The following is a 27,951-nucleotide window of genomic DNA, read 5'->3' as shown; positions in this document are numbered from 1 at the left end:
GACCATGTGCATACTGTGTCCTCATCTCTGGAAGGTGGTGCACAGGAGCCATCCACCGTTGTGGGGAGGAGTTTATCACTGGCACAGTTTAGAGGGCTAACATAAAGCAGATTGACTTTGAGTTGGTTTTATTATTGTGTTTAAATTCCCTACAGACGACGCCACCTACACGTGGCCAACTGTTCCCACCTTGTTCTCCTTGGTGCTGCGCTGGAAAGAATATGGTCTGCCTCAGAGCTTTCGTGAAGGGTGACAGGAACATGCTTCCCAAAAGCTTAGCCCAGCCGCCTGCATCTACTGAGCGCTTGGTTAATGTCAGCAGTTACCAGTAATTAGTGCTATTGATTCCTTATTTCCTATATGACTCCTGCTCTGGCAAGCAAAGCCTTTTGCACTGGCCTTGCTCACTCCCTTCCATCCTCCCGAACCCTATACTCTAGCTACAGAAATTGTTTACTCTTCTTCCATCTTCCAAGCCTTTGCAAATGCCCAGTACGCGACCTGGAACATCTTCCCTGCTTTTCTAAGAAGTGATCATTTCAGATCCAGCACATTGTCATGCTTTCTGGGAAGCCTTATACAGACCAAAAGAATGCCTCCTCCTCCCCACTCTGCCCTCCCCGGTGCACGCATGGCCCTCTTCTCCTGGTTCTTCCCTAGGGAGCTTCTGGAAGGGAAGGTGTGTGTGCTCATCCTTGTGATTTACTTTGTATCCACAGTCACCATAATTGTGTCTGCCCCATAATACCCATTCACCATTGTGGGAGTTTGCTTGTTTTGTCTTGTTTTACTGGAAGAAATGGACCAATGAACGAATGAATGAATGGGAATGGTTTTGACTTCACCCTAGATCAAGCAAAAAGTTTGGGTAGTGACAGTTCTGGTCATTTTGTGAGAGTCCTGTTATTGGACTCTTCTCTCCATGCCCCGAGGAAAATGTTCCCAGATGCCAGAGCACCTGTCTTCCTTAGGAACTGGCCTCAGTAACTTAAAGGAAAAGCCATTTAAAAGCAAGAGGGCGGAGTGGGTCAGCTCTGTCTTCACAGCTGTCCCTGAGAGGGCGCTGTTCCCAAACCAAACCTCCAGAGGCCGGGAGGGAAATACCGGAGCGCTCCCACGGACTCAGCATCCCTCCCTCCCAGGCTGCGAGCGCCGGTCCCCAGCGCAGCGCCTGCCCACACACATGGCGGCGCCCTGCTCAGCTTCCCGGCGCCGGGTCCAACGGGCCGGGCCGGCCTTGCCAGTACTCGGGGACTTCCTCCGCGAGCCCGCTTCCTGCACGGCTGGCATTTAAACCGGCGCCTGGGGCTGCGGGCTGCGGCTGCGGGTGCTGAGCTGTCCGCGGGCCGGGCGACGCCGCCGCCTCTCCCGAGCCGGCCGGCCGCGCAGGAGCCGAGCCGCAGCATCCCCTCGCGGCACCCGGGCCGGGGCTGGAGAGGTCGGCGGGGGAAGGTCGGGGACCCGGCATCGCACGCCGGCGTCTGGCACTTTAACTGCAGGTTTGACTTGAATTTCCCAGCTCGCAGCCCTTCTGCCCGGCGCGGATTATTTCTCCTCCCCACCCCGCCTCGGCAGCTGCTCCCGGCGGGGCGCCGGGCCGGGGCCCCGGGAGCTCGGGCGGGGCGCGTTCCCGCCGCCCCAGGGACCCCCCGCGCCGCGCGCCCGGCCATGGTGCGGCCGAGCCGGGCGCTCGGGTGAGGCAGCGGCGCGGCTCGGAGCGGCGGGCCGGCCCTGCGGGGCCCCTTCCCCTCCCCGGGAGCCGAGGGCGCGGGCCGCGGGGCTGCGCGCGGGGGGCGAGCGGCGGCCGCGATGTTCAGCTGGCTGGGCTCCGACGACCGCCGGCGGAAGGACCCCGAGGTCTTCCAGACGGTGAGCGACGGGCTCAAGAAACTCTACAAAACCAAGCTGCTGCCCCTGGAAGAGCATTACCGCTTCCACGAGTTTCACTCGCCCGCTCTGGAGGATGCCGATTTCGACAACAAGCCCATGGTCCTGCTGGTGGGCCAGTACTCCACTGGGAAGACCACCTTCATCAGGTGAGCCGGCCCAGGGCCCTGGCAGCCCACCCCGCCGCCCAGCGCACAGGGCCTCCGTTCAGTCCCAGTGGCCCCTCCTGCCTGGGGACACACGGGAAGCCTTCCGTGGGGGGCGCTGAAGACATTCTGGTGTTTGTGTGTCCAAAGCTTACCCCACCATCTCACTGCTGGTCCCATCCCCCACTTCCTACCTAGTGCCTCTCTGCTGGGCTTAGCGCTTGGCTCCAGAGGTGAGTTCGAAGCGTGCAAGTTCAGAGCCGTCCGTATTCTCCCCATTTTATGGATGATGAAACTGAGGCCCGGGAGGCCCGGTGAGAAAGCTCCAGGTCACAAGAGCACCTGAAACTGGTTGGGGATGCCTCACACCCTCGCTTTTTAGGAGCAAGCCGTTCATGGCCAGGACCACCTCCCTTGCCTTTTCAAAGGCCCAGCCACTCACACGGAGGCTTTTGCAGCAGAGGAGGTGGGCTAGGGCAGTGCCATGTGTCTTTCTTTTTATCCGTTTCCTGCTCTGACCAGAGCTCCTACTTACAGACTGGACAGAAGCAGTGTCAGAAGCAGAATGCTTTTTTCTTCTCCCTTGTTTGATCTTAATGTCTCAGTAATAACATTAACTAGTCTTTTAGCGGTGGAAGGGACATGGGTGGATTGTGTCAGCCGGCCCCTTGACTTGGCAGGTGAGACGACTGAGGTGGAGTGAGGTTGAGTGACTGTCCAAAGCCGTGTAACTGAGGAGGAGGCCCACCTGGGATGCTGAGATGCATGGGAGGAGATGCTTGGCTAAATGCCCATGGTGCTGAGCGTGAGTCATCTATTCCCGGGAATAACGGAATCCTAGGGCTAAAGGGACCCTCAAGGGGTCAGCTTGCCCACCCTGCACCCAGAGAGGTCCGTACATCGTCCACCAGAGTGAAGACCATCTTTCCCATCTTTTCAGGACAGGCCTCTCTCCAGTCCTCAGTCTCACACGACCCTCAAGGCCAGGCAGTTTCCTCTGGCCTCATTCAAAGCCATTGCCAAGCCGCTGCAGGTGCTCTGTGGCCCTCTGTGGAGTCAGACTCCTATAGTGTGGCAATGGAGGCGGTGGCCCCCCAAAAATCAGTGGTGCGCGTCTCCGGCAGAAGGTTTTGTGCAGCGCGCTCTTGTTTCCATTCAAATCAAATCTTGTTTCCATTCTGGTCAAATATTGACGAGCTGAGCACCTGTGACATGCAAAGCTCTGTGCTTTGTTTGGCAAGGGGAGCGGGAAAGTTAACAGTCTGGTTACTGATTTTCTAGATACTAATTTTCTCTAACACCAAGCTTGTACCCAAGCCGCCTGAGAGCAGGGCTTGCGTCATGCTAACATGTCATGTCTGAACAGAACACCAGATCGGTTTTGCCTTTGTGGGGTGGACAGCCTTGGACTCAGCGGCTATGAGGGGTTGAGTGATTTCTAAAGAAGTTAGGGACCGGCGGTGAGGGGTGGGGAGCTACTGGCTTTGGGTACCTTATGTTGTAAGAACGACAAGGGCTCTAATGAATCTAAAAGGTTAATATATCCTTCGAAAAATCTTGAAAATCTGTCAAAAGCTGTGGCCCTATCTTTAGAAAAATACACGTCCATATACACAAAAATGCACAAATATACATGGAATCTTAGAGCAAGAAGCCCTGATTGAATCCGTTTCCCTTAATTCATTAGGCACCCGTCGCTGCCAAAGGCACTTCTGAATTCCCTAGGTTCTGTACAAGGTTTCCTTTGTAATCCCTATTCTCCAGCTGGCCTGGTTTGTGCCCCAACCGGAAGCACAGGCCATTCACTGATGGCTCGTGCCCTTGCACAGGCCCTCCCTACCCTCTGGACACACCTGGGTTCTCAGTCCTAGAACATTATGTAGATCTTCTCCTTTGGCAGCACCAGAGCTTACAACTGTGCCTTAGCTCCCTGGGGGCCTTGCCTGGGGTCGGAGCTACTGGAGGCTCCCAGGAGGTGTTTACAGAATGGGAGGGAAGCTGGAGAAAGGTGAGAGTCTCTCCAGGGGCAGGATCCTGGAGCCGCAGACAGATTTAAGTACCTCTTGCCTGAGACGCTCTCCTGGCTTTGCCTGAGTCATGCTGGCTGTTACTGGGTCTAAGAGAGTGGCAGAGTCAAGTGCCGATAGATTACTCCTTATCTGAGGGAGACAGGAAGGCCCAGAGAGGCAGATCCCTCGCTTTTTATCCTCCAAGTACAAGAGCTCTCCCTCCCCACTCCTGTAGTAACTGAATTTAGCTCCGGCATCAAAAGCCCTCCCCTTCCAGGGAGACTGCATCAGCAGGGTGGGAGGGGTTGGAGCATGGGGAAGCCCTCCAAAACCAAATTACATATTTTCCTCCTTTTCTTTAAACCCACTAAACAGCTGAAAAATGTAGGCGAGAATAAATTTGAGGAAGAAGAAAAAAGAAATCACCCATAAGCCCACAACTCGGGGGAAATCATTTTAAATATCATATAAGTAGATAGAGATATTTATATATTTTATATGATATATGTTTATCTTCCAGTATTTTTAGCTATTTTATGACACAATTGAGGTCACGCCATAAAGTAATTCTGCATGCTAATTTATCTCACTTAGAGAAGGAGCCTTTTTTCTGTGACTTTAAAAATCTTTGTAATCTTATTTTTAAGAACCACATGATGCTTCACTGTAGGTACATGTAATTATTTGTTAACCAGTCCACTTCTTTTGAATGTTTTGGGTCCTTTCTAATATTTTTTTGCTATTGGAGAATCACTCCGAATACCTACCTCTATGCATAATATTTTTTCCACATGCTGGACTGTTTTCTCAGAGAGTCCCAGGAGTGAAATCACTGGGCCCAAGGTTGTACCATTTCACTGTGTTTTTAAAATGTTTCTACTTTTTTAAAATTTGGGTGTTAAGAATCCTATTTCTGAGTTGCTTTCCAAGAGAGTGGGTTGATACAAGGCCCCTTCCCCAGAGTGAAGAAGGCCCCCCTTGGGGTAGCCTAAAGCGCCCTCTCCCATCCCTGCTGGTTGCCTCGAGCGCAGTGATTCTCACAACTCCTGTCCTGTCCTGGGCCTGGACCTGTGAGGGACTTTCCCTGGGAAACAAAGACTTGCCTCTTCATTTCCTGGCCCTTGGCCCTTTGCCTCCTGAGTACCCATACACTTTCAGTTATATGTACTTGCCACGGCGTCTATTTCTTGTCTCAGGAAGAACATGTAGTAAAGAACATTCTTCTAATAACTAATTAATGGGCTATAATCTCTGCCTGAAATAACTTTCCTGGCCCGGCAACCGACAGTAATAAAATAAACAATAAATTGGCCTGTGGTGGCTGCTCCCTCCACACAGGCTGCCTCTTCAGACACAGTAGCTCTGTGTCCCTCTGGCCCTGGCAGCCTACCTCCAGCCTCTGCTCTGTGCCTCCCTTCACTCTCCCTCTCACTGGCCCGCAGCCTCCAACCTCCCCACCTGCCCCCCGCCCCCCCCACTCCCTTGCATGTTTGCCCCTGAACCAGGGGATGGAGTGTGGGGCCTGGGGCTGCCAGAGCGAAGCTGCTTGGGCCTCCACAGGAAGGTCTGGGCTGGTTGTGAGGACCCGAGGCCCTTCTACAATGGAACTCAGACTCTAAAGTGTGAGCACGGGCTGAGGTGGGGGCGGGGGGAGCCCTGAGCAGGCCCTTGGACCTCCCCCACTTCTTCAGGAAGCTTTCTGCGTCCTCCCACAAAGGTGAGTCAGCATTTGGCTGGGTTGTGCCTTCTTTCCTCACAACGCCACGCGTCCCCCCTGCCCAGGCCTCATCCCCGGCATCACAGCATCTCTGCCATGGAAGAGTGACCCTCTAGAAAGCCAAAGGACTAGGGAAAGGGGCCGCTGTTCCAGGTAGACCCGCTGACCTCTGCAGGGTCCGCCGTGCCAGCCACAGTCCCTTTCATGCCTCACTCCTGTCTTCCTGCCGAGGTCAGTAGATGCCCTTCTCCGGTCAGGGCTGTGGTCTGCTGGTCCCTGCGTGGGGGACCCTGCCCACCTCTTACAAGACCTGAATGTTACTCAAGGGAGCAGATGGCCCTGGGCTGGAGGAATGGGTCCACCTGCCTCAGGTCTGGCTTCAGATCTGCCTGAACGTCAGGTCTCTGGAGGCGATCAGGAGAAGCATTTACTGGCAGGAGGAGGCCTCTGGAGAAAGGCCTCCATCCCATTCCCACTGACAGTGGAGAAAGGCCATGGAAAGAACCCAGGCTGGCTTAGCAGAGTCCAGGCTCTACAGTACCGGCCAAGAGGCCTCGTCCGGAAGTTGCAGCTGATCACACGCCTCTCTGACGTGTGGTTATCTGCAACCACCTTGTAGGGTCTCTCTCCCGATTAGGAAGGGACAGTAGCAGTGTAGCACGGGCATGGCGCTTGGAGCTCCATCATTCACTCTTCTCCTTCTGGCTGATTCTCTAAGCAGAGTGCAGGGCCGGGAAAGTTCTTATCCAGCCCCACCGCAGTTGGGGGGAAGGAAAGGGGAGGGATGTGAGAGAGACCAGAATCTTGCCTTTACCACCAAGGGCTGGAAGCGGAGTGGGAACGGGGAACACTGGGCAGTGCTGGGTCAGTGGTAGACTCGGTGGGTGGCCTGTCGCAGGGTGGGGGCAGGAAAGGGAGGCTAGTGGGGGGCTTGGCAGCCTGGCTGCGGGTCTCCTCTGTGCTGGGGTCTCTTTGTCCCGTGGCAGAGGCTGCTGGGTGCCAGGGACAGTAGTGGCTGCTCTGTGGAGCACAGAGCCGATTCAATCCTCAGCATGGCCTTCGAGGGTTTCCCATCTCCTATCTCACTTTGTGATTATGGGGTGCTTCCCGGTGTCCCTAAAATCTCCTGAGACAAGTATTACCCAACAGGGCAAGTATTGTTTTGGTTTTTAAGATTTTATGTGCTTGAGAGAGAGAGAGCACACGCACACAGGGGAAGGGACAGAGGGAGAGGGAGAGGGAATCTCAGGCAGACGCTCCCTACCCCCAGTGAGTGGGGAGCTCAAGGTAGGCTCAATCCTAAGACCCTGAGATCATGACCTGAGCTGAAATCAACAGTGGCACTGAGCCCCCCAGATACCCCAGTATCATAGTTCTGACCCTGTTTCAAAGCTAAGAACCCCAGGCTTGGAGAGACCAAAGATACAGGCGTATAACACAAATACCTGTAACAGAGCGGAAAGTGACCCGTGCCTTTAGGGTCTAAAGAAATGCAGAGCGAGAGCCGCAGCCTGAGGTCTGGCCCCGCTGCTGGGGACGCAGAGACTTTAGAGAACGACGGGCTTCAGATTCTTGGCCCCACACCTTTCCCCTGGGTGCTTAGGTCGCCAGTAATGCAGGCCGCATGCCGAGATTGCCAGCCAAGCAGGACACCGAAAAATGAGGAAAATGTGAAGAAAAATTGTCATCATGGAAAAGCCAGAAACGCGTGGGGCTTCCTGACACCTATATTAGGGTGGAGTATTTATTAATTTTGCTTTGGACGACCTGGGGTGGGGGGGTGGGGGGTGGGGGGGGCGGACCAACATCTTTTCCAGTCTTAGGCCCTCTGAATATTGTTCCTTGGCTGCAGAGCTGGGCAGCCTCTATGTCCGTTGGCTCAACTGCGGCGGGGAGGGTAATGCTGCCTTCCCCGGCGCTTCTGGGACTGGTGAAGTGAGGGAATTTGGGGGAAGGGCCCGGAGGGACACCTGCCACACAGCGGGTGCTCAGCCCGCCCGTCCCTCCGCATTCTCGTGTGTCTCCGTCTCAGCTGTTCCCACCCAGGCTTGAATTAACTTTTCTTTTTTTACCCCGCTGTGGGAATGTTTTTGCCTGGCAACAGAGGCGGTCTGTGTCACTCCCCGTTGAGAAGCAGCCATGAGATCCCTCAATGGCTTTTTCCTTTCTGGACACAGTGGTGGCTTTGATAAGGGGGCCCTCGGTGTTGCAAGCCCTACCCAAATGTCCCTGAGAATTCACCAAGCCCGGGGTTCTCTGCCCGGCCTGGCTGTGTCCTCGGACCTGCTGGGGGCTTTGTTGGAGTCTGTGTTTCTCCAGACCCATGTGTGGTCAGCAAATTGCAGGTCACGTGGGTTTAGCCAAGAGGCTCTCTTGGCCGCCTGAGGCTGTGGCTGCAGAATGTCCTGGAAAGTGGCCCCTATTGTGCCAGGAAGCGTCCCCCTTTGTTCATCTGCTGGTACACCGCGTCTCTCCCGGGGCCGGCATCGGAGGCGCCCGTGTCAGGAAGATATTTCGTCACTGTGTTTGGCCCTCTGCAGGCTGGGCATTCCTGAGGCTGTCTCAGGCCTGTTTCTTTCCACTCGTCTGTATGTCAGCTGTCCCCAAGGCCTTTGATAACACCCAGCACCCTGCTCCAGGCTCAGAATTCACACTTGCTACACACTGCCAGGAGGGCCCTGCAAAGGCTCTCGCCCAAGCACTTGCAGGACAGGTGCGCCCCCCACCGCCACCCCAGGCAGGAATGGATGGGGTTTCCCGAGCACAGCTGTGATCTCATGAGGCAGCTGCAGGTTCCAGGAGGGGCCTTGGAGAGCCAGCGGCCCGGGCCTGCTCTGGTCCCCCATAGCAACCACTTCTGTGTGCCACAGCCCCCTCCTGGAGACTGAGCTGTGAACCCCAGCGGTGGGTGTTTATGGAGATGAGTACATCCCTGGGTCTGTGGGCACTGAAGCCCAACTTTCCCCCAAGGCCTGGCCCCCGGCCAGCCTCCTGCCAAACCATACTCCTCTGTGGCTTTCCTGTCCCACTCCTCCTTCCGGTCCCCTGGGGGGCTCAGCCCTTTCCCATGTCCTGGTCCAGGGACCCGAGGCAGGAAAGAAGACAGTGGATGTAGTGGTTCAGAGTGTGAACTCTCCGGTCTAAGTGCCGTGGTTCGAATCCCTGCTCTGCTTTTCACTGACTGCATGTCTTGGGGCACATTCGTTGTCCTCTGACTCCTCCTTTTTACAGTGACTGGTCATCTTGGGGCTGGTACTGGTTTCAGTGCTTAAGGTCTGTAACTGGACCCCTGGAACACCCTATGAGGTGGGTCTTCTTATTAGACCCATTGGATGAGAAGGATCATAGTGCTCACATCTATCTGACATACAAAGATGAAATGAGATAATCCCTGGAAAGTCTAGAACAGCGCCTGGCCCATGGCAGGTGCTTAAGAAATCAGAACTGTAATCTCCCACATCGTGGAGGAAGGCGGTGAGGTTCCCTCCTGAAGGGCATATCCCTCATGGTTAGAGAAACAGGTCGCTGGCCCTGGGCCACTGAGATTCCCTACTCCTCCACGCAGGCCCTGAAGGAGGCATGTTTGAGAAAGCCAGACGTGCTGTCCTTTTTTCTCCTCACAATCCAAGTGCCAGCTTTCAGAGTTGTTCTCTGAGGGGAAAAAAATCCTGCCCTCACTCCTGGATTAGTGGGCCATCCTAGAGGAAGATGGGCTTCCCAGGGCCACTGCACACCCTCCAGTGCGGTAGGAGGGACGTCCTGGGCAGCAGCCCCTCTGCCAGCTCCTTGGGGAGGGAGCCCATAGCAACCCTACTGTGGCTTCCCTGTGCCTCCCAGTAGACAAAGGGCTCAGAACACTTCCTGAAGCACAAGCAGGACATCGCTGAGCTGTAAGAAACCCCCTCAGGTCTCCTCAGCTCCCTACCTTTCAGGCAGAGCAGGGCTGGAGCTCCAAGGCCCATTCTGGGGAAGCAGAAGGCAGGCAGAGAGCTCAGGCCCTGGAGTCGTGGCCTCCAGTCCCAGCTCTGTCCTGACCGGCGGGACTTCAATCCACTCACTGTCAGGACAGAAGACCGCTGAAGGGCCAAGGACTTGGGGTTAGACAGATGGGGATTTGGGTACCCACTGCCCTACTAGCTGTTGAACTTGGAGAAAGGCACATAACCCTACTACGCCTCGGTTTCCTCAGTACCCGTGCATAGGGCCACTGTGAAGACTGAAGAAGATAATGTTCTCCTAGTGAGTAGTGTAATGTCTGGCCGGTGGAAATGCTATTGTCCGTGATTTTATCAGTGAGATGGGAAGGTTGGTCTAGAGCAGGTTGTCAACCCAGGCAGTACCTCAGAATCAGCGAAGGATTTCCTAGAAAGGACCAGTGGCCACTATTCCCCCGTCTCCCCTAGCCAGCAGAGCAGGGCCTTGGGTTGGGAGGGCGGGGAGCTGGGTACCATTAGCTGAAGCTGCATGGTAGCTCCTGTGTACCGCCAGGGCTGAGGACCACTGGGCCCGGAGGCTTTCACTTTCCTTCTCTCCATTCTCCGGCTCACCCTGTTTGCTCTAAAAGCAAACTTCTAAAAGGGGCTGTGGAGAGGAGCTGTGGCCTCAGGCTGTCCTTGCCGAGTCCTGGAGAAGAGCAGAGAGAGGCACCTGCCACCCCAGGTCACAGCCTGGTTCTGATGCTGGAGGTGGGACCCACAGTCTTAGATGGGAAGGAGACTGACTTTTCATGGTGTGCCCTTCAGCCCATATGATGTGGGAGCTGTTTCTGTATTTTATATTAAATGGCTGACTAACCAGATAAAGAAATACAGACCTAAGGCAAGCCAGCAGCATCTCTGGATGGTCTCACTCTAACCTTGTGTTCGTGCAGGTACTTGAGCAGGCGACCTGCCGTTGTCAAGTCTGCTGTACTCTGTGCAGAATTCAGTCTCAACCCGTGCTTTGTTGCTGAGCCCAAACCCTGCTTCTCCCTGCCCCCCAGTGACTGATTCAGGGAGGGAGAAGGATAAAGACCAAGGAGCACAGATTAGGTATTTTAAGTTCAGCTCATATCTCACTTCTTTCACAAAGGTCTCTGGATTCCCCATCCCTGGAAATCTGACACTGCCGTGAAATGTCACGGCTGTCCCTCTGCCCCTCTGCCGTGACTCGCATGGCCGCCTGCCCGCGCGGCTTTGCTTTGCAAACAGAACCCTGTCTGATGACTGCGCTCCCTTCCGCCAGGTACCTCCTGGAACAGGACTTCCCCGGCATGAGGATTGGGCCCGAGCCAACCACTGACTCCTTCATCGCTGTGATGCACGGACAGGTGGAGGGGATCGTCCCTGGGAATGCCCTGGTGGTGGATCCTAAGAAACCTTTCAGGAAGCTGAACGCCTTTGGCAACGCATTCTTGAACAGGTGTGTGCTCCGAAAACACTCAGCCTAAGTATTCTCTTCTCTTCTTCTTGGAGTATGAGAAGGAAGAGAGGAGGTCTTGGGAGGTTCACTGCCTTCTTCATAGCCGGAGTCTCTTGATTGCCCCTTTTCTTGCTGGGAATGTAACTGAGTGGGTCACCACTGATTAGGGATGCAGGAATCTGGGCCAGTTCCTCGTGATTGTGAAGCTGGGAAGGGTACACCGGTTAAATCACAGCCCTGTCACTGCACCTCCCTCCAGTAAAGCAGAGAGGGCTGTACTGTGTCATTCCCAGCTCTTGTCTATCCAACTGACAGCTCAACAACACAGGTGCGAACTGTGTGGGTCCATTTATACACGAATATTCCGCTGTGTGGGGTGGGATGGGGGCTGGACGCTCCTCACCCCCTCGTTGATCAGGGATCAGCTGTACCACAGAGGGAATTTGCATTCAACCGGAAGAAAGTAGAGGAAGCTTCCTCTCTATTTCTGGACATTGTCCTCACTGGGTGGAAAGAACCCAGGGCTGAAGGTGGCTTGAGTTTGTGCACAGCCTCTCCTACTAAACTCACTGTGTGACCTCAGACAGGTCACCTCTCCTCCCCTGGGACGAATGCACGCCTGCAGACACCAGGGTCATTGGGTCAGTTTGAGGGATGAAAGCTGTAGGGAGTGCGTGGCACCTCCTCGTTATTACTCTGCTTCACCAGAACACAGGTTGCCCCCCGATCCCCTTGTGCTAGATGGAGTCACACCACAAGCTTGCATGGGCATTTCATCTATACAGTGTGAACGACTTTCTCTAATAGGAGGTATTTAGAGTAAAGGCAAAGAGGATGAGCTCTGGCATCAGGTGGTCCTGGGTCAAAGTCCTACCACAGAGCACCGTGGATCTTCGATTATCTAATGTCTCCATGGCTCACTTCTCCCATCTGTGAAATAGGGTAAGAGAAATATCCTTCTCCAAGGCCAGAGGACTGATGAAGCCTCTGTGGAAAAGTTGGCATTGGACATGGGTGTTCAATGATGAGTGAAATGAGGCTGAGAAGGTGGGGGAGAGGGGAGGTTTCAGGCAGAGAAAACTGGGAGGGAAAAAGAAAAAAACAAGCAGAGAGGAAGGAAAGAAAATGGCTTGCTGCAGGAGTCCTGGGAGCAGAACCCCCAGCGCTGTGAGGCTCGGGCTATTCTCTGGCAGCACAGGGGCTGAGCAGACAGGTGTTTAGACGGGCGTGGGCGTGTCCGCTGGTAGGAGGGGGCGGGGCGGGGCGGGGCGGAGCTCCGTGGGAGCCACACCCCGACATCTGGCTCCCATCTCCTGCCGCCAGAGGTCCGGTTGCGAGCACGCTCCAACCACCTTAGCTTCCTCCAACCACCTTAGCTTCCTCCTTCAGCAAACGCCCTTGCCGCCTATTCTAAAGAAAACGGAAGCCGGGATCCCTGGAGCCCCTGAGTTGGGTTTTCATCCGTGCATGCGCTGAGGTCACCCGCCCCCGTCTGCGGAGAGCTGCATTCTCTCTTTCCCCTCCCGTCCCCACAGGTGCTGCGGGGCCGGCCACTCAGGGACGTTCCCTTGGGGATTCCTTCTCTTTGTGACAGCGGCACCTGCCCCTGCCCCTCGCCTCCACGTGGGAGTGTTTCCTCTTGAAAGCCTCTCCCCCCCAACCCCCAGGCCCCACGTGGCGGATCCTACTAGCTCTTCCCCGTGTTCACTTCCCTTCACAGCCAAGTTTCCAGACATCACCTCCTCACTTCTCCCTGTTCCTCATCACAGATTCCCCGTGAAGGTCACCGGACCTCTCGGTGATGAGCAGCGGGTACTTTCCACCTTTTCCTTACGTCTCCTCTCTTTGCTGTCAGTACCTTTAGAGCCCTGTTCCCTCTCAGCTCCCTGGCCCTCCTCCTGCCTCCCTGGCCAGGCCCTCTCCAGCTTGCTCTGTCCCCTTTTCTCTATGGCTCCCATGACCAGGTGTCCCCTTCAGTGGGGTCCTCCCTCAGCCCCCTCCCGCTGTCACTCCAGGAGCTCAGCCTGGGGGAAACTTCATCCACAGCCCCTGACCCAGACCCCAGCCCCGTGCACCCACCACCTGGTCACCAAGTGTCCAAAACCCAGGTCAGGCCAGTTTCAGCAAAATGAGGAATTTTCCACAGAATACTTGAATGGGCCATAGAGCCTAAGAGCTAGAAAGAGGCTGGGCCTCAGGAATAATAGGAGCCACGGGCCTCGATAGAACAGGGGCTTTTTCATGGACTTTCCCATCCCATTACCTAGTCCAGCGCCGGACACGGGGCATGCCCCCCCACCCACGTGACGAACCAAACTGGGCTCGCTGACAACCATCCTATCCGACTGAGTCACTCTTTTGTTTAAAATGTTCCTCCGCCTAAGTGGGTTTCTGTTGCCCTCAGTATAAAATCCGAATCTCTCAAGGCCCTCACGAGGAGGCTTGAGGGGCCCCGCGTCCCCACCCAGCCCCACCCTGGCCACTCCTCTGGGCAGCCTTCCCTGACGCCTTCCTCTGTGCGTCACTGGCCCCCTCCCCCACCTTGCGTCTCTGCTGCCATCTCGCTGGGCAGCGGAGGCCCAGTGTACCTCCTGAGAGAATAAGATACCTTATTCACCAAAAATGGCATCTAAGAGAGAAGGCTTGAATTTAGAAGGACCTAAATTAGGTTTACCAGTTTGTATTTTGAGACTTTAGGATGTAACCCTAGAAATGTCTCCTTTAATGAGACTCGACCGCTATCTTGACCATAGGGCATCTGGAAGCCCAAATAAATGTTCCTCGGTGGCATGAACCATTCATCAAGGCCAGCTCCCTGCCTCCTCCTCCAGGAAGCCGTCCCCGAAAGCCGTCTCTGCACCTTGGATTTCCCGAGCCCTTCACTGACCTCCCTCAGGGTGCAGGTCCCATTTAACCTCATATCCTGGTTGCCCGTGCACACACCTCCTCTCCCCACCAGGCTGGGCTCCTTGGGGGCAGAGACCGAGGTTTGGACATGGTAGCGTCCCTCACAGCAGGGGTTTACAAGTGGAGGACCTCGGAGGACCTCGGCTGCCCCAGGGTCACCCAGGGAGCTTCCACAAAGGTCCTGGGCCTGGTGCTGGGGCTGAGTCTGGCCCAGAGCCTGGGCGTCTACACTGGAAGGCAGCAGGCTTCTGTACCTCCATTCTGACGAGGGAGGGTACGTGAGAGCCAATGAGTGGACAGCGTGGGCTTGCTCTCGCCCCGTGCAGGTTCGTGTGTGCCCAGCTGCCCAACCCGGTGCTGGAGAGCATCAGCGTTATCGACACTCCGGGCATCCTCTCGGGGGAGAAGCAGAGGATCAGCCGAGGTAAGCGAGGCTCCTGCTAGGATCGGCTCTGGCCCTGTGCTGTGTTCTTTCTGGTATGTTCTCTTGCCTCCAGCCTATGAGATAGACCACCCCACCCCCAGCCCAGGTCCTTGTTGTACCTTGATGAGCCGGCACTGCCTCTTGTGCTGGGTGGAACAGTCCTAGGCAGGGGGCCGGAGGAGAGTTTGGGTCCACTGTCGCTCAGGAGACAGCTGGCTTCTGTCTTCTCACCTGGAAAAGGAGACATCAGCATCTGCCTTACCTCAGCGGGTGTATTTATTCTCCAAGAGGCACAACTGTGGGCCAGACCCTGATTGGCTTCTTGCAGTTCCGACAGTCCCCGGGCTGGGGAGCTTGCCGTCTGCAGGGAGGGCGAATGCTTGCCCAGGAGCATGGGGATGGGAGCACGCTCCGGGGCATGAGAGTGGGGAGCGGGGTATGCAGCAGCACTTTGAAGGCTGTTCTCTCCAGATGGATAAGGGGTGACTGCTCACCAGAGAGGTCCCTGGGCAGGGCAGCAAGGAGACGGACCGCTGGCGCCAGATGGCCAGCGAGCTAAGCCTGCCTCCGTCATGTCCTCACTGAGTGAGCTCGAGCAGGGTTCTTGACTTCAATGATGTATCCGTAAAACAAGGGGAAATGATTCTGTCTACCTTGTAGTGTTGTTTGAGGATGAAAAGAAATAATAGAGGCAGATAGCAAGCTCTACCTGGCACATAGCAAGTGCTCAGTAAACATGAGTAAATAGACCGTCATCACTGGTCTTCTCTAGCTCCAGAGTCTATGATGCTATCCAAAACTCAAGTCAACACCTGGCCCCTGACTTGAGCCTCTCAGGCCACAGCCTGCTGTGTGCCCTGGGTAGCCCCCTGCCCTCTCTGTGTCTCTGGCAAGCAGAGCAGATGAAGCTATGCCCGCCCCAGTCCTGGAGCCAGGAGCTGGGCTGGAGCCAAGTCTGCACTCAGAAGGCAGCCTCCGGGAAGGAAGGGCTTGGGACTGGCAGGGTTCTCTGGGCAGTGGCCTTAAGTGACGGCTGCCTCCCGCATGTCCCTTGGTCCCCTGTGCTCTGCAGCCAGCCCAGATCTGTCCTGTGGCATGTCTGGGCCATTGTGGTGGGGCCCGGAAGCCCCTTCCTCCAAGGGTGTGGCCTGCATGGACAGGCACCCGCTGAAGCCCAGGCTCCTGGGCCCCAGGGAGGAGAGCCCCCTGCCTCACGGGCAACAGGCCAGGGGCTGTAACAAGGAGGCCCAAGCGCCCCCCATGCTGGCCTGGGGACAGGCCTGTGGTGTCGGAACTGGGCCACCGTGAGCACCCCTGCTGGCTGCCTCAGTTTTCTCCCCGAGGTGAGCAGCTCTCTGTAGTGGCAGCACCAGGCTTGGCCCTGTGGGGACTCAACATGGCTGTGTGGGTGGGGGCAGCCAGGCCTGGCAGCAGGTAGCTAGAGAGATGGTGGGAGAGGCCCTCAGGTCTACAGCCTGCTCTGGGGCCTGAGGACCCTGTTCTGTCCTGCAGGAAAGACAGTGCCCAGGATGTGATTCACAGCAGGAGGGAGGCAGGGTGGGCCAGGCCCCAGTAGGAAAGCTCTGCCTCTCCCACCTGGGGACACCTGGGACAAGAGGGTAAAGAAGGCAGCCAGTCAGGAGGGGCCTGTGTTAACACACCATGTAATCGGCAACAAATCGATGGAGGGAGTCTGGGGAGCCTGGGCTTGGGCTCCCCACCTCTGGGCTGTCTGGTGGTGCGGGGGCTGAGGAAGAGCTGGTCTAGAGACAGAAAACCCACGGCCCTGGAAAGAGAGGCCCGTCTGCCCTCTCCTTCCGGCCTCCATGAGCACCATGGTGCTTGGTCCTAACCCTGTGGAGGGGAGGCTTGGGTGGCTCTCTGTCCGGCTTCTATGTGTTTCCCTAAACACTCCCTCCATCCTTACCAGGCCCTCGCCACCACTGCCCCAGGTTCATCTGGGCTCCCCCTGGTTTAGACCTAAAGGAGCTTTACTGTTTCACACTTGGCAGCCTGGGTCTCCTTGAGGAAGCCTCAGGAGAGCCACAGCTTCTCAATATGAACCACCTGGGGGTGAGGGGGAGGCATTCTGCAAGGCCCTGCAGTCTGACAGCTGGGTCCAGAGAGCACTCTGGCCTCTAGGGCCTCTACGAGCACTGGACTGTGAGTTCGGAGCCCTGGGTTTTAGATGGGTCCCAATAGGTCACATTTTCTCCCTGAGCCTATGTCCCCTTGTGTAACAAGGGATGATGGTACCCATCCCATGACTGTGAGATTTACAGATGGTAATGTAAACACAGACATCAGATCTGAGCCTGGATCACAGTGAGCTCCCTTCTTTCCCCTTTATCTGCCAGCCAGGGTTGCCTGTTGCATAATGGCAGGGTGATCAATGTGAATGGCCTCCCATGCACTTGTACAGTGCACACCCTGTGCAGCTGTGTGTGGCAGCCCTGCTTCCAGGGACTTTGCCCTCCTCAGCTCCTGTCCCATTCTATTCTTTTCCTATTCTTGTATCTTCTCTCCTACTTTCATCTTTGGACCTCAGGGGCTGCCCTTGGCAAATGGGGTGCTTGGTTTTCTTGCCTGTCCTTCCTATCACTTCCTACCCCACACAGACCTCTAGAAGTGATGGGCCCATGAATGGTTACATAAGCCAGTTTATTCTCTGCCTTCCAAAGTTCATACTATAAATGCAGCTGCAGGCAAGAGCAGTCTGTGATGAAAACCAGGGCTGGCAGCTGGGCACCTGCACCATATCTCCAGCCTGGGGCAGTGCTCCCTCCCCACCCACCCCCGCACTCCAAGGAGACTGAGAATGGAAGGCATCAGACACCAACAGGTATCAGGAAAGTTTCCAGTGTGCAGAGCCTCTCCCATCCTCACTCACCTTTGGCCAGAGGACCTGGCAGTTCCAATTTCTGCCTATACACACATATACCTTCTTATCTACGCACGCCCATACCTTCCTCCACACGCCACCCCCCACCACACACACACAAGGGAATGCATAGAACCAAACGCTCTCTGTAGCCTCTTGCCTGGGGCCCTCCGTGCTCTGAGTTTGGCTGCACCACGGATTTGGTGCTTCTTCCCCACCTCTAGCCATCTCGGACAGGGTAGGGCCCCTGGGGGAGTCTGGCCACTGGGCTCTGTGCGAGATCACCAGGTGGAAAGGCGTGCAAAGCCTGAAATCCAGCCCTCTCTCCATCGGCTGAGTTTCATGCCAGGCACAGTGCTGTGGCTTACCAGCAAAAAGGGGCCACGTTATCAAATCTGGGTGCATGAGCACCCCAGGGTGCCACATGCTGGAAAGTGAGCTGCTCCCAAGGCCTCCCCTGGGGTCAGGCTTCATGAGAAGGAGCCCCCAAGCCTTGGGCTAGAGCTGGAAAAAGTGTGGTCCTAGAGAGGGTGTGACCTCTCTACCCAGGCCTGTTGGAGGGGGTTCTAGGGAAAGAGAGGAAGCAGGGGACATCCGGGAACCTGAGTCCAGGATGTCCCAGGCCAGCACGTGTCTCTGGATGAAGATGCACTGGGAGGGGCAGCACAGGGGCAAGCAGCCAGTTCCTGGAAGGGACAGGGTGTGCCCAGGCCCAGGCTCATTACTGGGAAGAAGCAAGGATGCAGCAAAAGTGGGAGGGCTCCGGAAGCCTGAGTGTCCTCACACTTGGGAACCATATTTCCTGGCTTCTTCTTGGCTGGAAATCCCCACAGGCCCCACCCTAGGAAAGCCACCCCTTGGGCATTTGCTCACATCCCTCCAAGGGAGCCCCTTCCCTTACAGGCGAGCTCAGTGGGGCCACAGCAGTAAAAACCACGCCCAGGCCGTAAAGCTGAGATAGGAACTCAGGTCTCCTGATTCCCAGTGTAGCGGCTTTGTAGCACATTATCATCTCCTGCCCAAGAAGAGTGCAGGGAGTTGAATGGGGGCAGACGCCAACCTACAGTTCCCCTGGGGAGGCCTTGGAGGGTCTGGGCTGGTCCCTGCAGCCTCATGTCCCTGGCCCATCCTGGGACTCTCATCGGAGTGGGACCCACACTTAGGGACACCTGGGCCCTAACTCTATGCTGCCCACCTATGGCTTTGTGGGCACCACGCGCCAGGGCAGCAGGAACAGCGGGGTCCTAACACCCGTCACGAGGGCTGGCCAGCAGCCTTGTGGTCCTCGGAGGCCCATGATGCGTCTGTCAGGCCACTTTCAGCGTTACCTCTAGGAGGCACGCAGTATGATTTGCTCCCCCAGTCATCTGAACTCTTCCCACACTTTGAAAATCGATGCACTCTTATCTCTCTTTTGCTAAGATGTCTTTAAATCTCGAGAGAGAGCTTTTGGGGTGAGATGGGACCTTTCACGCGCTCCAGCATCTGGGCTCTAGCCTCACACACGGCTCTGCGAGAAGGGAGTGTGGACAGGAGGCAAGGGTCGAGGTTCCAGTCCCACCCATGGGAGCTTGGCTGGCCCCTAAGCTCTCTGTCCCCTCCCTGCCCTGTAAGACAGGCGTGCAGGCTCTGAGGAGGCTCCGATGGACGGTATGGCTGGAACTACAAAGAAACGTGCTGTCAGCTCCCTTGCATTACCCTGCACGCTGCAGGAAGCTGGGGGGTGATCAAGGAGTGGCCTGGCTTCTTGTGTTCCGCTCATTGATTTCCTCCTGCCTGGCATTGCTTAGAAATGCTTCTTTCCAGTCCTCTGGAGCCTGGGGGTGAGTGGGGAGAGCCTCAGATCCCGCAGGCTGCCTGGTCTCTGGGCCTGATGCCTGCAGACGGGATCTCTGGGAGCCCGCAGACTGGCTACCCGAAAGCCCCGGGCTTCCAGTAACTCGCTTCGCCGCTCAGTCTCTTGGGGCTGGAGTCTCCCTCCACCTGCTAGTTCCTACATCATGAGCCCTTGTGCCGCTGCAGGTGCTGAGGGGTTCCTGCTGGGGGGTCTCCGAGCCATTCCAGAGACCACCTGGGGGAAGGGAGCCTGTTGCCCTGGAAGTGAGGGCAGAACCCCCGGACTGATCCAGGCTCTCCCTCTGCTCTTAGATCCCATCGCCTTGGCTCTACCACAGATCCCTTACTGGTTGGGGGTTAGTATCCTTACCGTACAGCTGAGAAAGCAGAGGTTCACATTTGCTAAGGCCACACAGAAAGTAAATGAGCCACCTAGTCCCATGCCCTTTTCCAGTCCGTGCCTTTCAGACGCTCCCATTCCTGGTTGTGTATAAGCCCAGTCCCGGACACAGTGACCCGTGCTGGAGGCTGCTAGGTTCTAACCAGCGGGCGCAGGAGGCCGAGCTTCAGAGGAAGCCCACGACCTCCCTGCTCCATCCTCAGGGCCCTCACAGCCAAACGGGGGGAGAAGGCGCCTGGCATTGCTGACTTGGCGCTTCGACAGCACCTGTCAGAGCACACAGAATTCACAAAAGCAGGAAGATGAATCGGAAGTCTCTGTGCTTATAAAATCCCAGAAAAGCTTCCCGGAGTTGTCCACTGGACCTCAGGCAGGAGCGGACTTCACACAGGCACCCCGAGGTGTTGAAGTCAGAGGCCCCCAGCCTCCTTTCTCCCTGTCCTGCGAGGGCTTCCTTGTGTGTCCCCAACATCCATCCTGCCGTGCTCTCTGCCCTCCATCTCTAGTCTTCGAAGCAAGAAGGGAAGCGCAGAGATCTTCCAGTCCAGCCACCCTGCTTTGACAGGCAAAGAGACCAGGGACCAGAGATGAAGTCTGTTTGGCCAAGAACACAGAGCAAGTTCATGGCCGAGCAGAAACTAGAAGTGGGCTTCCCAGGCCACTGCTCTCAGGCGACCCCTTCAGAGCACATCCTGAGAACACCGAGGGGCACGTCACCCAGCCAAGGGGTCAGAAATGGGCCGGAGGCTGTCCTCTTCTGGTGACACTGACCTGGTGCTGCTCTCGCCCCGCCCCCACCCCGTCAGCCTTGCCCCTACTCCCCCCAAGCCCTCACTGCTGAGCCCCTTCTTGCATGGCTGGTGCCATCGGGGATTGGAGAGAGTTGGGGTTGGGGAGGAGCTTCTTTTCTCCACAGCCTCTCTGGCCCCTTTGCTTTCCTGAGCCCATGGAGGGGTGGTAAGAGGGCCTGACCCGGGGTGGGAAGACAGGAGCTCTGACCGTGGTTCTGCCCCCTCCCCCCACATGGCCCCATTCACGATTCTTCACCCTGCCTCTCTTATAGGGTGCTGTGGGGAGGATGGGAAAGAGGCTGTGATGTCGTCTTGCCAACCAGAGCAAGCTCTGAACTTGGGGTTGGAGAGCAGTACCATGCTCCCAGGGCTGCCTCCGACAAGCAGGATGGTCTTGGCTGAGTCACAGTGCCACAGTGCCTCCCTGGCACTGACCGAGCCCCTACTTTGTTGCTGGGCAGAGACTGGCCCCGAGGCACTTTCCTGAGCCCCATCCCTGAATGGTGAGGGCCCCTTCGCCCGAATAAGACGACTACATGGGGTAATCATGTTAATAGCAACTACGTGCTGGGCTCTGAGTGTATCTGGCTCTTGGAAGTCCATGCATTAGGCGCTGTTACTCTGCCAGCTTACAGGCAAGGGCAATGCTGGCTCAGAGACACGGAGTAACATGTTCAAGGTCAGTGAGCTTGTGGAGGCACGGGGATCGGAACCCAGCTCTGACTCCCAAGACCATCTTGTGTCTGCGGTGCTGGCTGCCTCTGCCCGAACCCCTCCCTGTGTCCCGAGGCCCCCCCTCCTGACCGTCCCTCTGCCACAGGGTACGACTTCGCGGCTGTCCTCGAGTGGTTTGCCGAGCGGGTGGACCGCATCATCCTGCTCTTCGATGCTCACAAGCTGGACATCTCGGACGAGTTCTCCGAGGTCATCAAGGCCCTCAAGAACCACGAGGACAAGATGCGCGTGGTGCTGAACAAGGCGGACCAGATCGAGACCCAGCAGCTGATGCGGGTCTACGGGGCCCTCATGTGGTCCCTGGGCAAGATTGTGAACACCCCGGAGGTGATCCGAGTCTACATCGGCTCCTTCTGGTCCCACCCGCTCCTCATCCCTGACAACCGGAAGCTCTTCGAGGCCGAGGAGCAGGACCTGTTCAGAGATATTCAGAGTCTGCCCCGAAATGCCGCCCTACGCAAGCTCAACGACCTCATCAAGAGAGCCAGGCTGGCCAAGGTGAGGCTGTGGCCAGGGAAACGCGCAGGTTGGTGGTGGGGGAGGGTCAGCGCCGAGAGCAGGGGGCCGCCACCCACAGCCCTGAGCTATCACCTGCCCTCCTGACAACCATCTAGAACCCCTGCGTCGAGGGCACCGGCTGTCCCCACTCGGGCAGCCGGGGGCGGGATGGCCTAGTGGTTATGGTCACAGGCCCGGGTACCAGGCGGCCAGATTGGAGCCCACCTCCACGGTTCTCCAGCTGTGATCCCAGCCCTGGCGAGGTGTCTCTGTGCCTATCTCCGCAGCTCTGCTGTGAAAGGGTAGGAGGATAAAGTTAAAAAGGGAACGTAGCAGCCCCATCGCAGTGTCTGGCATCTCAGAGAGCTCTGGAAATGTTAGCTGTGGTCATCTCCCTCGTCACCAGCCCCATCAGCAGTATTCCCATGCCTAGTACTGCCTTGACCTTAACCTCCCCGTAATCTCGCCCTTACCTTGGGATCTAGGAAAACAGCTTCAGGCTGGAAGCCACAGGGGAGGGCGAGGCAGTGAGACAGAAGCAGAAGTAGCAGCAGCAGGAGGAGGGATCCACAGGAAGAGATGGGTGGGAGGCACCCCCAGAGGAAAGGCCTGGATCTGAAGGTTTCTTTCCACCCCTGTGTCTCAGGTTCACGCGTACATCATCAGCTCCCTGAAGAAGGAGATGCCGTCAGTGTTTGGGAAGGAGAATAAGAAGAAGGAGCTGGTGAACAACCTGGCTGAGATTTATGGCCGCATCGAGCGGGAGCACCAGATCTCACCTGGGGACTTTCCCAACCTCAAGAGGATGCAGGTAACTAGGGTTCAGGAGCTCTAGGACAAGGGACAATGTCATGCGAGCTGGCCGAGCAGCCCGACAATGGAGAAGGCCAGCCTTGGAGGCTCCAGAAGGAAGCTGACCCAGAATCCGAAGGCAAGGAGATGGCCCCAGCTCTGCCCTCCCTGCTGGACTGCCACTGGCCAGCAGGTGTCCTATCCGGGCCCGGGGAGAACACGGAGCCCCAGTGCTCCCAGTAAGACAGGGGCATCCATGATGTTTGGGGCCTGATACCTCCAGTGTACAAACCGCCCCCCATCACAGCCACCACAGGCTTGAAGTCCCCCATCATTCCATGCAAAATGACATGTCACCTGACATGGGTTCTCTAGACCCTCAAGTGTTTACATTTACCCCTGAGCCCCAACTTGGGAGCAAGGTGGGATACAAGCCATGGAGAAACAGAAGTCTGCACAGTGTCTTGCCATCCTCAGGGTATACCCTGGGCCTCTGTCTTGGGCCAGAGGCCATAACACCCGCTCTCTCATGTTATTTTCCATACAGTCCTTTGAGGAAGACCTTTTCATCCTTTTACAGACGAGCAAACTAAGGTTTACAAAGGTAATTAACCTTTGTAATTAACAGCTGGCAGTTTTCTGAGAGTGGTGCTCATTCAAGTGCTAATAGAAGAGCCAGAAGCTGTCCCCACAGTCCAAGCAGGAAACCACCAGACTATACCAACTGGATCCTCTCTGAACCTCTGTCTCTTCTTCTGTAGCCTGAGACTCCAGAAGTACCCACCTTCTTAGATGTTATGAGCTTCCGTGAGATAATATTTGCAAGGTGCTTAGCACAGAGCTTGGCACAGACTATGCGCTCAAAAGGCAGGGTCCAATTTGGTGAGGGGTCACCACTGGGGGAAGCTGGCTAGTGAACACCAGGGACCTCTCTGTATGCACAATTTTTGCAACATCTCATGGTTCTATCATTATTTAAAAATAAAAGGTTTCTAAGAAGTAGGACATTTTTTAAAATAGCAACAGGTGTCGTAGTAAGATTGATTGTGCTCCTGTTGCTGATTTGGATCCTGGACTTGGGAGCTTGTTTCTCAGTTTAAGACCGGAGGTTCAGAACGTCAGTGGAGTCGCAAGTAGGCATTTTTAGTTTCTATGGGCTAAAAGAGAGAAAGAAAAAAATAGATGTTCAAAGTACGCCTTTGTTCATGTATCCGTTCATTCCTGTAACCACCTACTAGGGAGCCAGTTACTGATTTCAGAATCACTTTAACATAATTCAGGTTCGCCATTCAGCTGTGGCTTGGAATACTTCCCACTTCTGGCCCCTCCTTCTGTTGAGAGCGTCATTATCTGCAAGCCACCACTGGGGAAAGAAAACATTCGAAAGGACCCATATGACCCCACTTCTAATGGAAGAAATCCTTTCGCATTATAAATGATTTCACTTTCTCATCTGTTTGCCAGTCCCGTGTTAGGATCTGTTGTTAGGGACGCTGAACCAGTCACATAAACAGCCAGCCTGGTGGGGCATATGTGTGGGGTGACGGGGGTACCCACCGCACCCCCTGGAAGACATTAGGATACCTGTTTGGCAGCCCACCAAACACCCCTAGCTGTGGACAGGATGGGAGAGGTGCCAGGGACCTTGGGAGGTTATGCCCCAAGGGCAGGAGGAAAGCACACCGCCCCCCCCCCAGCCCCCACTCCCTCCCAGGTTCAGCCCTGCCTTAGAAGGGAGGTGAGAAATGCACAAGCTAACATTCACTCTTGAAATGTAGCTGTGGGTGTTTTCTGAATTTTTCTGCAGTGAACTCGATGTGCTTGTCCCTGAGGCATCCCCTGTACCCAGTGTCCTGAGATGCTGTGGCCAGACCCAAGGCTGGAGCAGAGAGCTCTCACCTTGTGACTGAAAAGGCCAGGGAGCTGGGTGTTCCAAACCCGGGATCTCTCAAACTCGCAGAGACGTGCAAAGGGGAACCCATTTCTTTTGCCATGTGGAGTGGCTGTCGGGGGACGCAGGGCGGGGAGCTCTTACAGAATCTGCGTGCCTGCCTGCGCCTACCGTGTCCGGACCCCAAGGAGAGAAGCCGATAGTCGACAACTCTCTCCACGTAATTCTGATGAGCATCCTGAGTTAAGAATCACTGGTCTGGGGATGAGCTGTGGCTTTTATTATGACTGGTGTTCACTTGCCTCTGCCTCGGTCTTTCCTTCCCTGAATGGGGACAGAATATGATGTTCCTCCCTGGGAGGCCCCGCAGAGTGAAATCCCCCAACGAGACACATGCAGGGCACTTAGGAACAGCCCCAGAAAGAGGTACACACGCCAGGCTCAGAGGCCAAAGCATTCAGGAACCGCCCTTCAGTAGCCAGAACTAGAGAAAGAGACATTTAATTATCTTCCAGAGCATTAGAGGGAATCCAGCTAAATGGAGCAACCGGTATTGGTTCAATTTCCTTTTCCTCCCCAGCCCCTGCACCTGTTCTTTTCTGCAAAAATTCCACCCGGAGCCAGTGTGCTGTTTTTCTCTCCTCCTCTCTCACATCCTTCAGTTATTTTATTATTTTGTGATTGGCTTTTTTAGCCTCCAGGGCTGGGAACATTCCAGCGTTCGCAGAAGGCAGCATCCCCAGCAAGGAGAAAGCTCTCCTTCCCTGGTGTTCTATCTCCACTTTTTCTTTTCTCTCTCTCCCCCCAGGACCAGCTGCAGGCCCAGGACTTTAGCAAATTCCAGCCCCTGAAAAGCAAGCTGCTGGAGGTGGTGGACGACATGCTGGCCCACGACATCGCCCAGCTCATGGTGCTGGTGCGGCAGGAGGAGACGCAGCGGCCCATCCAGATGGTGAAGGGCGGAGCATTCGAGGGCACCCTGCACGGCCCCTTCGGGCACGGCTACGGGGAGGGCGCCGGGGAGGGCATCGATGACGCCGAGTGGGTGGTGGCCAGGGACAAGCCCATGTACGACGAGATCTTCTACACCCTGTCGCCAGTGGACGGCAAGATCACAGGGGCCAATGCCAAGAAAGAGATGGTGCGTTCCAAGCTGCCCAACAGCGTGCTGGGCAAGATCTGGAAGCTGGCTGACATCGACAAGGACGGCATGCTGGACGACGAGGAGTTTGCACTGGCCAACCACCTCATCAAGGTCAAGCTGGAGGGGCATGAGCTGCCCAACGAGCTGCCCGCGCACCTGCTGCCCCCGTCCAAGAGGAAAGTGGCCGAGTGACGGGCGGAGGAGGTTTGGAGCAGGCAGGGGCTGGAGGAGATAGGAGGGCAGGAGACACACACACACACACACACACACACACACACACACACGGACACACTTGCACACACAGATTTTGAGAACTGCACTGCAGCTGAGAGAGGGGCAGGGACCCCCAGGCTTCCAGGCTGGTCTTTGGACACATCTCCAAGTTCTTGGCATTGGTAGAAGCACAGGAGAGCTCCCAGGGCCTCAGGCTCAAGCCCAGGTCCCCATCTGTCTTTCCCTCCCCTCTCCCACCACCGGGAGACCTGCTTTCTCCCACAGAGGCCGTTTGCTCACCCACAGGGGGCCCACCTGCCTCCAGGCTTGCAGCAGATGGAAAATGCTTCTCGCTTAATAGGCACTGCATTGTTTCGGGTACTGTCTCCCCCTCTTTGGCTTCCCAGTGGGCAGCAATGCTCCAAGGCTGAAAGATCCGAGGGGAGGGGCTGCTGTTGGGGGGGTGGGGGGATTATGGAAGGAAGCATCCTTGGCCAGGTCTGGACTTGAAGAGACAGGGCCCTGAGCTCTGCGCTTCCCCAGGTTCAACTCTGCCTGCCGGCGCAGACCAGTCCTTGACCCCTATCCCTTCGTCATGTCAAAGAGTCCCAGACCCAGAGAGAAAAGAGAACAAATTGGCAGGAAAGGAGGCAAAAAAAAATTGCCTGAAATCCTCAACGCAAAGCCAGTCAAAGTGGCTTTGTTCCACAGATTTTTGTGAGGTTCGTGTGTTTTCCGCCCAGCCCTGATGTTTGGATGCTCAGACTCTCCTGCCGTTGGTCCTCCCCCTCCCGTGTGCCAGGAGCTGTGGGAGGCACCTCACATCCATTATCCCCCTCGGTCCTCACCACCCCCTAGAAGGGAAATAGCACCCCCACACACTTCGCAGATAAGGAGCTTGAGACTCAGGATTTGAGGTGACCTTCCCAAAGTCACAGAGGTCACACATACAGAGAGAGGACTCAGACCCTTTCTTCTGCTGCGGGGACGCTCGCAGGATCCCAGCATTGCTAGCCGCTGCCCAGCCACAAGGACAAGCCGAGCAAGCTGGGCACACCACAGCCTCCCGGGGCAGGCTGCTGAAGGAGGAGGGCCAACCAGCACTCCGTGGGCCGTCGGTCTGGCCATCTGTCACATCCCAGAAGCAAACCGTGCCGTCTGGCTATGCAGCCCATGTTCCTAAAATCACAGAAGTCTGACAGCACCGGCAGGAGGGTGGGCTGGCCTGCGGGAGGCTGCTTGCGCCGGGATGGCCCCAGCTAGAATGCGACCACCAGCCCTCATCGCGTGGGCCTCGTGCGAATGCTCAGAAGGCTAACGTGAGGGGTCTGAGGTCTGGCTTCCGGCCGGAGCCCTGGCGACTCAGCCGCGTCCTTGGCAACCCCCACCATCCTCAGTGCCCCACGCCCTCCTTCGCCGTCTCTCCCTTGGCTTGCTTTGTGGCCACTGAACCAATCACTTTGTATGCTCTACTCCTACTGTGATGGAAAATAGAAACAAGTATAACTTATTTTGTATCTATGTTCAGACTATATAGAGAAAATTCTATGTATCTATCATGTGCTTACTACTGCAGTGCGTTTGTCGTTAGGACTCATGGTAATACAGCACATTTATCCTTTGGTACCTGCTTGGCCGCTGAGCGTCATTCCGAAGGAGGCCGAGGGAGGTGGGCTCTTACTCGGGGTTCTTGGTGGCATTTTTGGCGGAGGATCGGGCTGCCCGCAGCCAGCGTCCATACCCAGCAACCCCTTGGCCTGATGCCTCTAGGCCCAGGAACTCTCCAGGCTGACCTCATGGAACCACCCCTTCCTACCACTCCCAAGTGGAGAGGGTCCCCAAACCTCTGGGCTCCCTTCTGCACCCACAGGGTTCACTTTCTCGTGAAATGAAGGGCAAGGGAAGACCAAGGCAAAGAGGTCTCATGTCCCCTGAGCCAAGAGCTAAGCCCAGCAGAGGGACCATTTCTCAGCTCTGTGCCATTCCCTGAGATGAACGAGAGCAGGGAGAGGAAGTTGCTGTCTCTTTAGAAGAAAGGGGTGTCCTTTGGTCCCCTCTCCCACCACCACTCAGACACCTGCACACCTTCCTGCCCCACTTGTCCCTGCCTCTCTTCCCTCCCTCCCAGACTCCAGCCTGGAGCCATCTGCAAGGCACAGGAATGTGTGGTGGCACTTTTCCCGTCTCTCAAGAAAGAGGAAGTGGTGCCTGAGGCTCCTCCATGGGCAGGGAACAACGAGGGACACTTTCCCTGGGGCTGTCCCTCCGGCTCTTGCTGCC

General features: G+C 56.2%; 2 protein-coding genes across 2 annotated transcripts in view; one reads left to right on the top strand and one right to left on the bottom strand.

Annotated features, from left to right (window-relative positions):
• CAPN14 (calpain 14) overlaps positions 1-3,375 on the bottom strand; it is a 54,767-nt gene extending 51,392 nt beyond the window's left edge. The window contains exon 1 of the mRNA XM_032353050.1: positions 2,228-3,375. The gene's annotated coding sequence lies outside the window, so the exon portion shown is untranslated. The remainder of the gene's footprint in view (positions 1-2,227) is intronic.
• EHD3 (EH domain containing 3) lies at positions 1,146-27,297 on the top strand. The gene is made up of 6 exons (XM_032353051.1): positions 1,146-2,036; positions 10,983-11,159; positions 14,393-14,490; positions 21,219-21,631; positions 22,278-22,442; positions 25,123-27,297. Exons 1-6 carry the CDS (start codon positions 1,810-1,812, stop codon positions 25,648-25,650), a joined length of 1,608 nt encoding a protein of 535 aa, XP_032208942.1. The 5' UTR covers positions 1,146-1,809; the 3' UTR covers positions 25,651-27,297.
• Positions 27,298-27,951: the final 654 nt, after the last annotated feature.

The sequence above is a fragment of the Mustela erminea genome, chromosome 7 (genome assembly GCF_009829155.1).
Source record: "Mustela erminea isolate mMusErm1 chromosome 7, mMusErm1.Pri, whole genome shotgun sequence".
NCBI classification, from domain to species: domain Eukaryota; kingdom Metazoa; phylum Chordata; class Mammalia; order Carnivora; family Mustelidae; genus Mustela; species Mustela erminea.
Note: the sequence above shows the minus strand (reverse complement) of the source record. Positions and strands in the feature narration are given on the sequence as shown.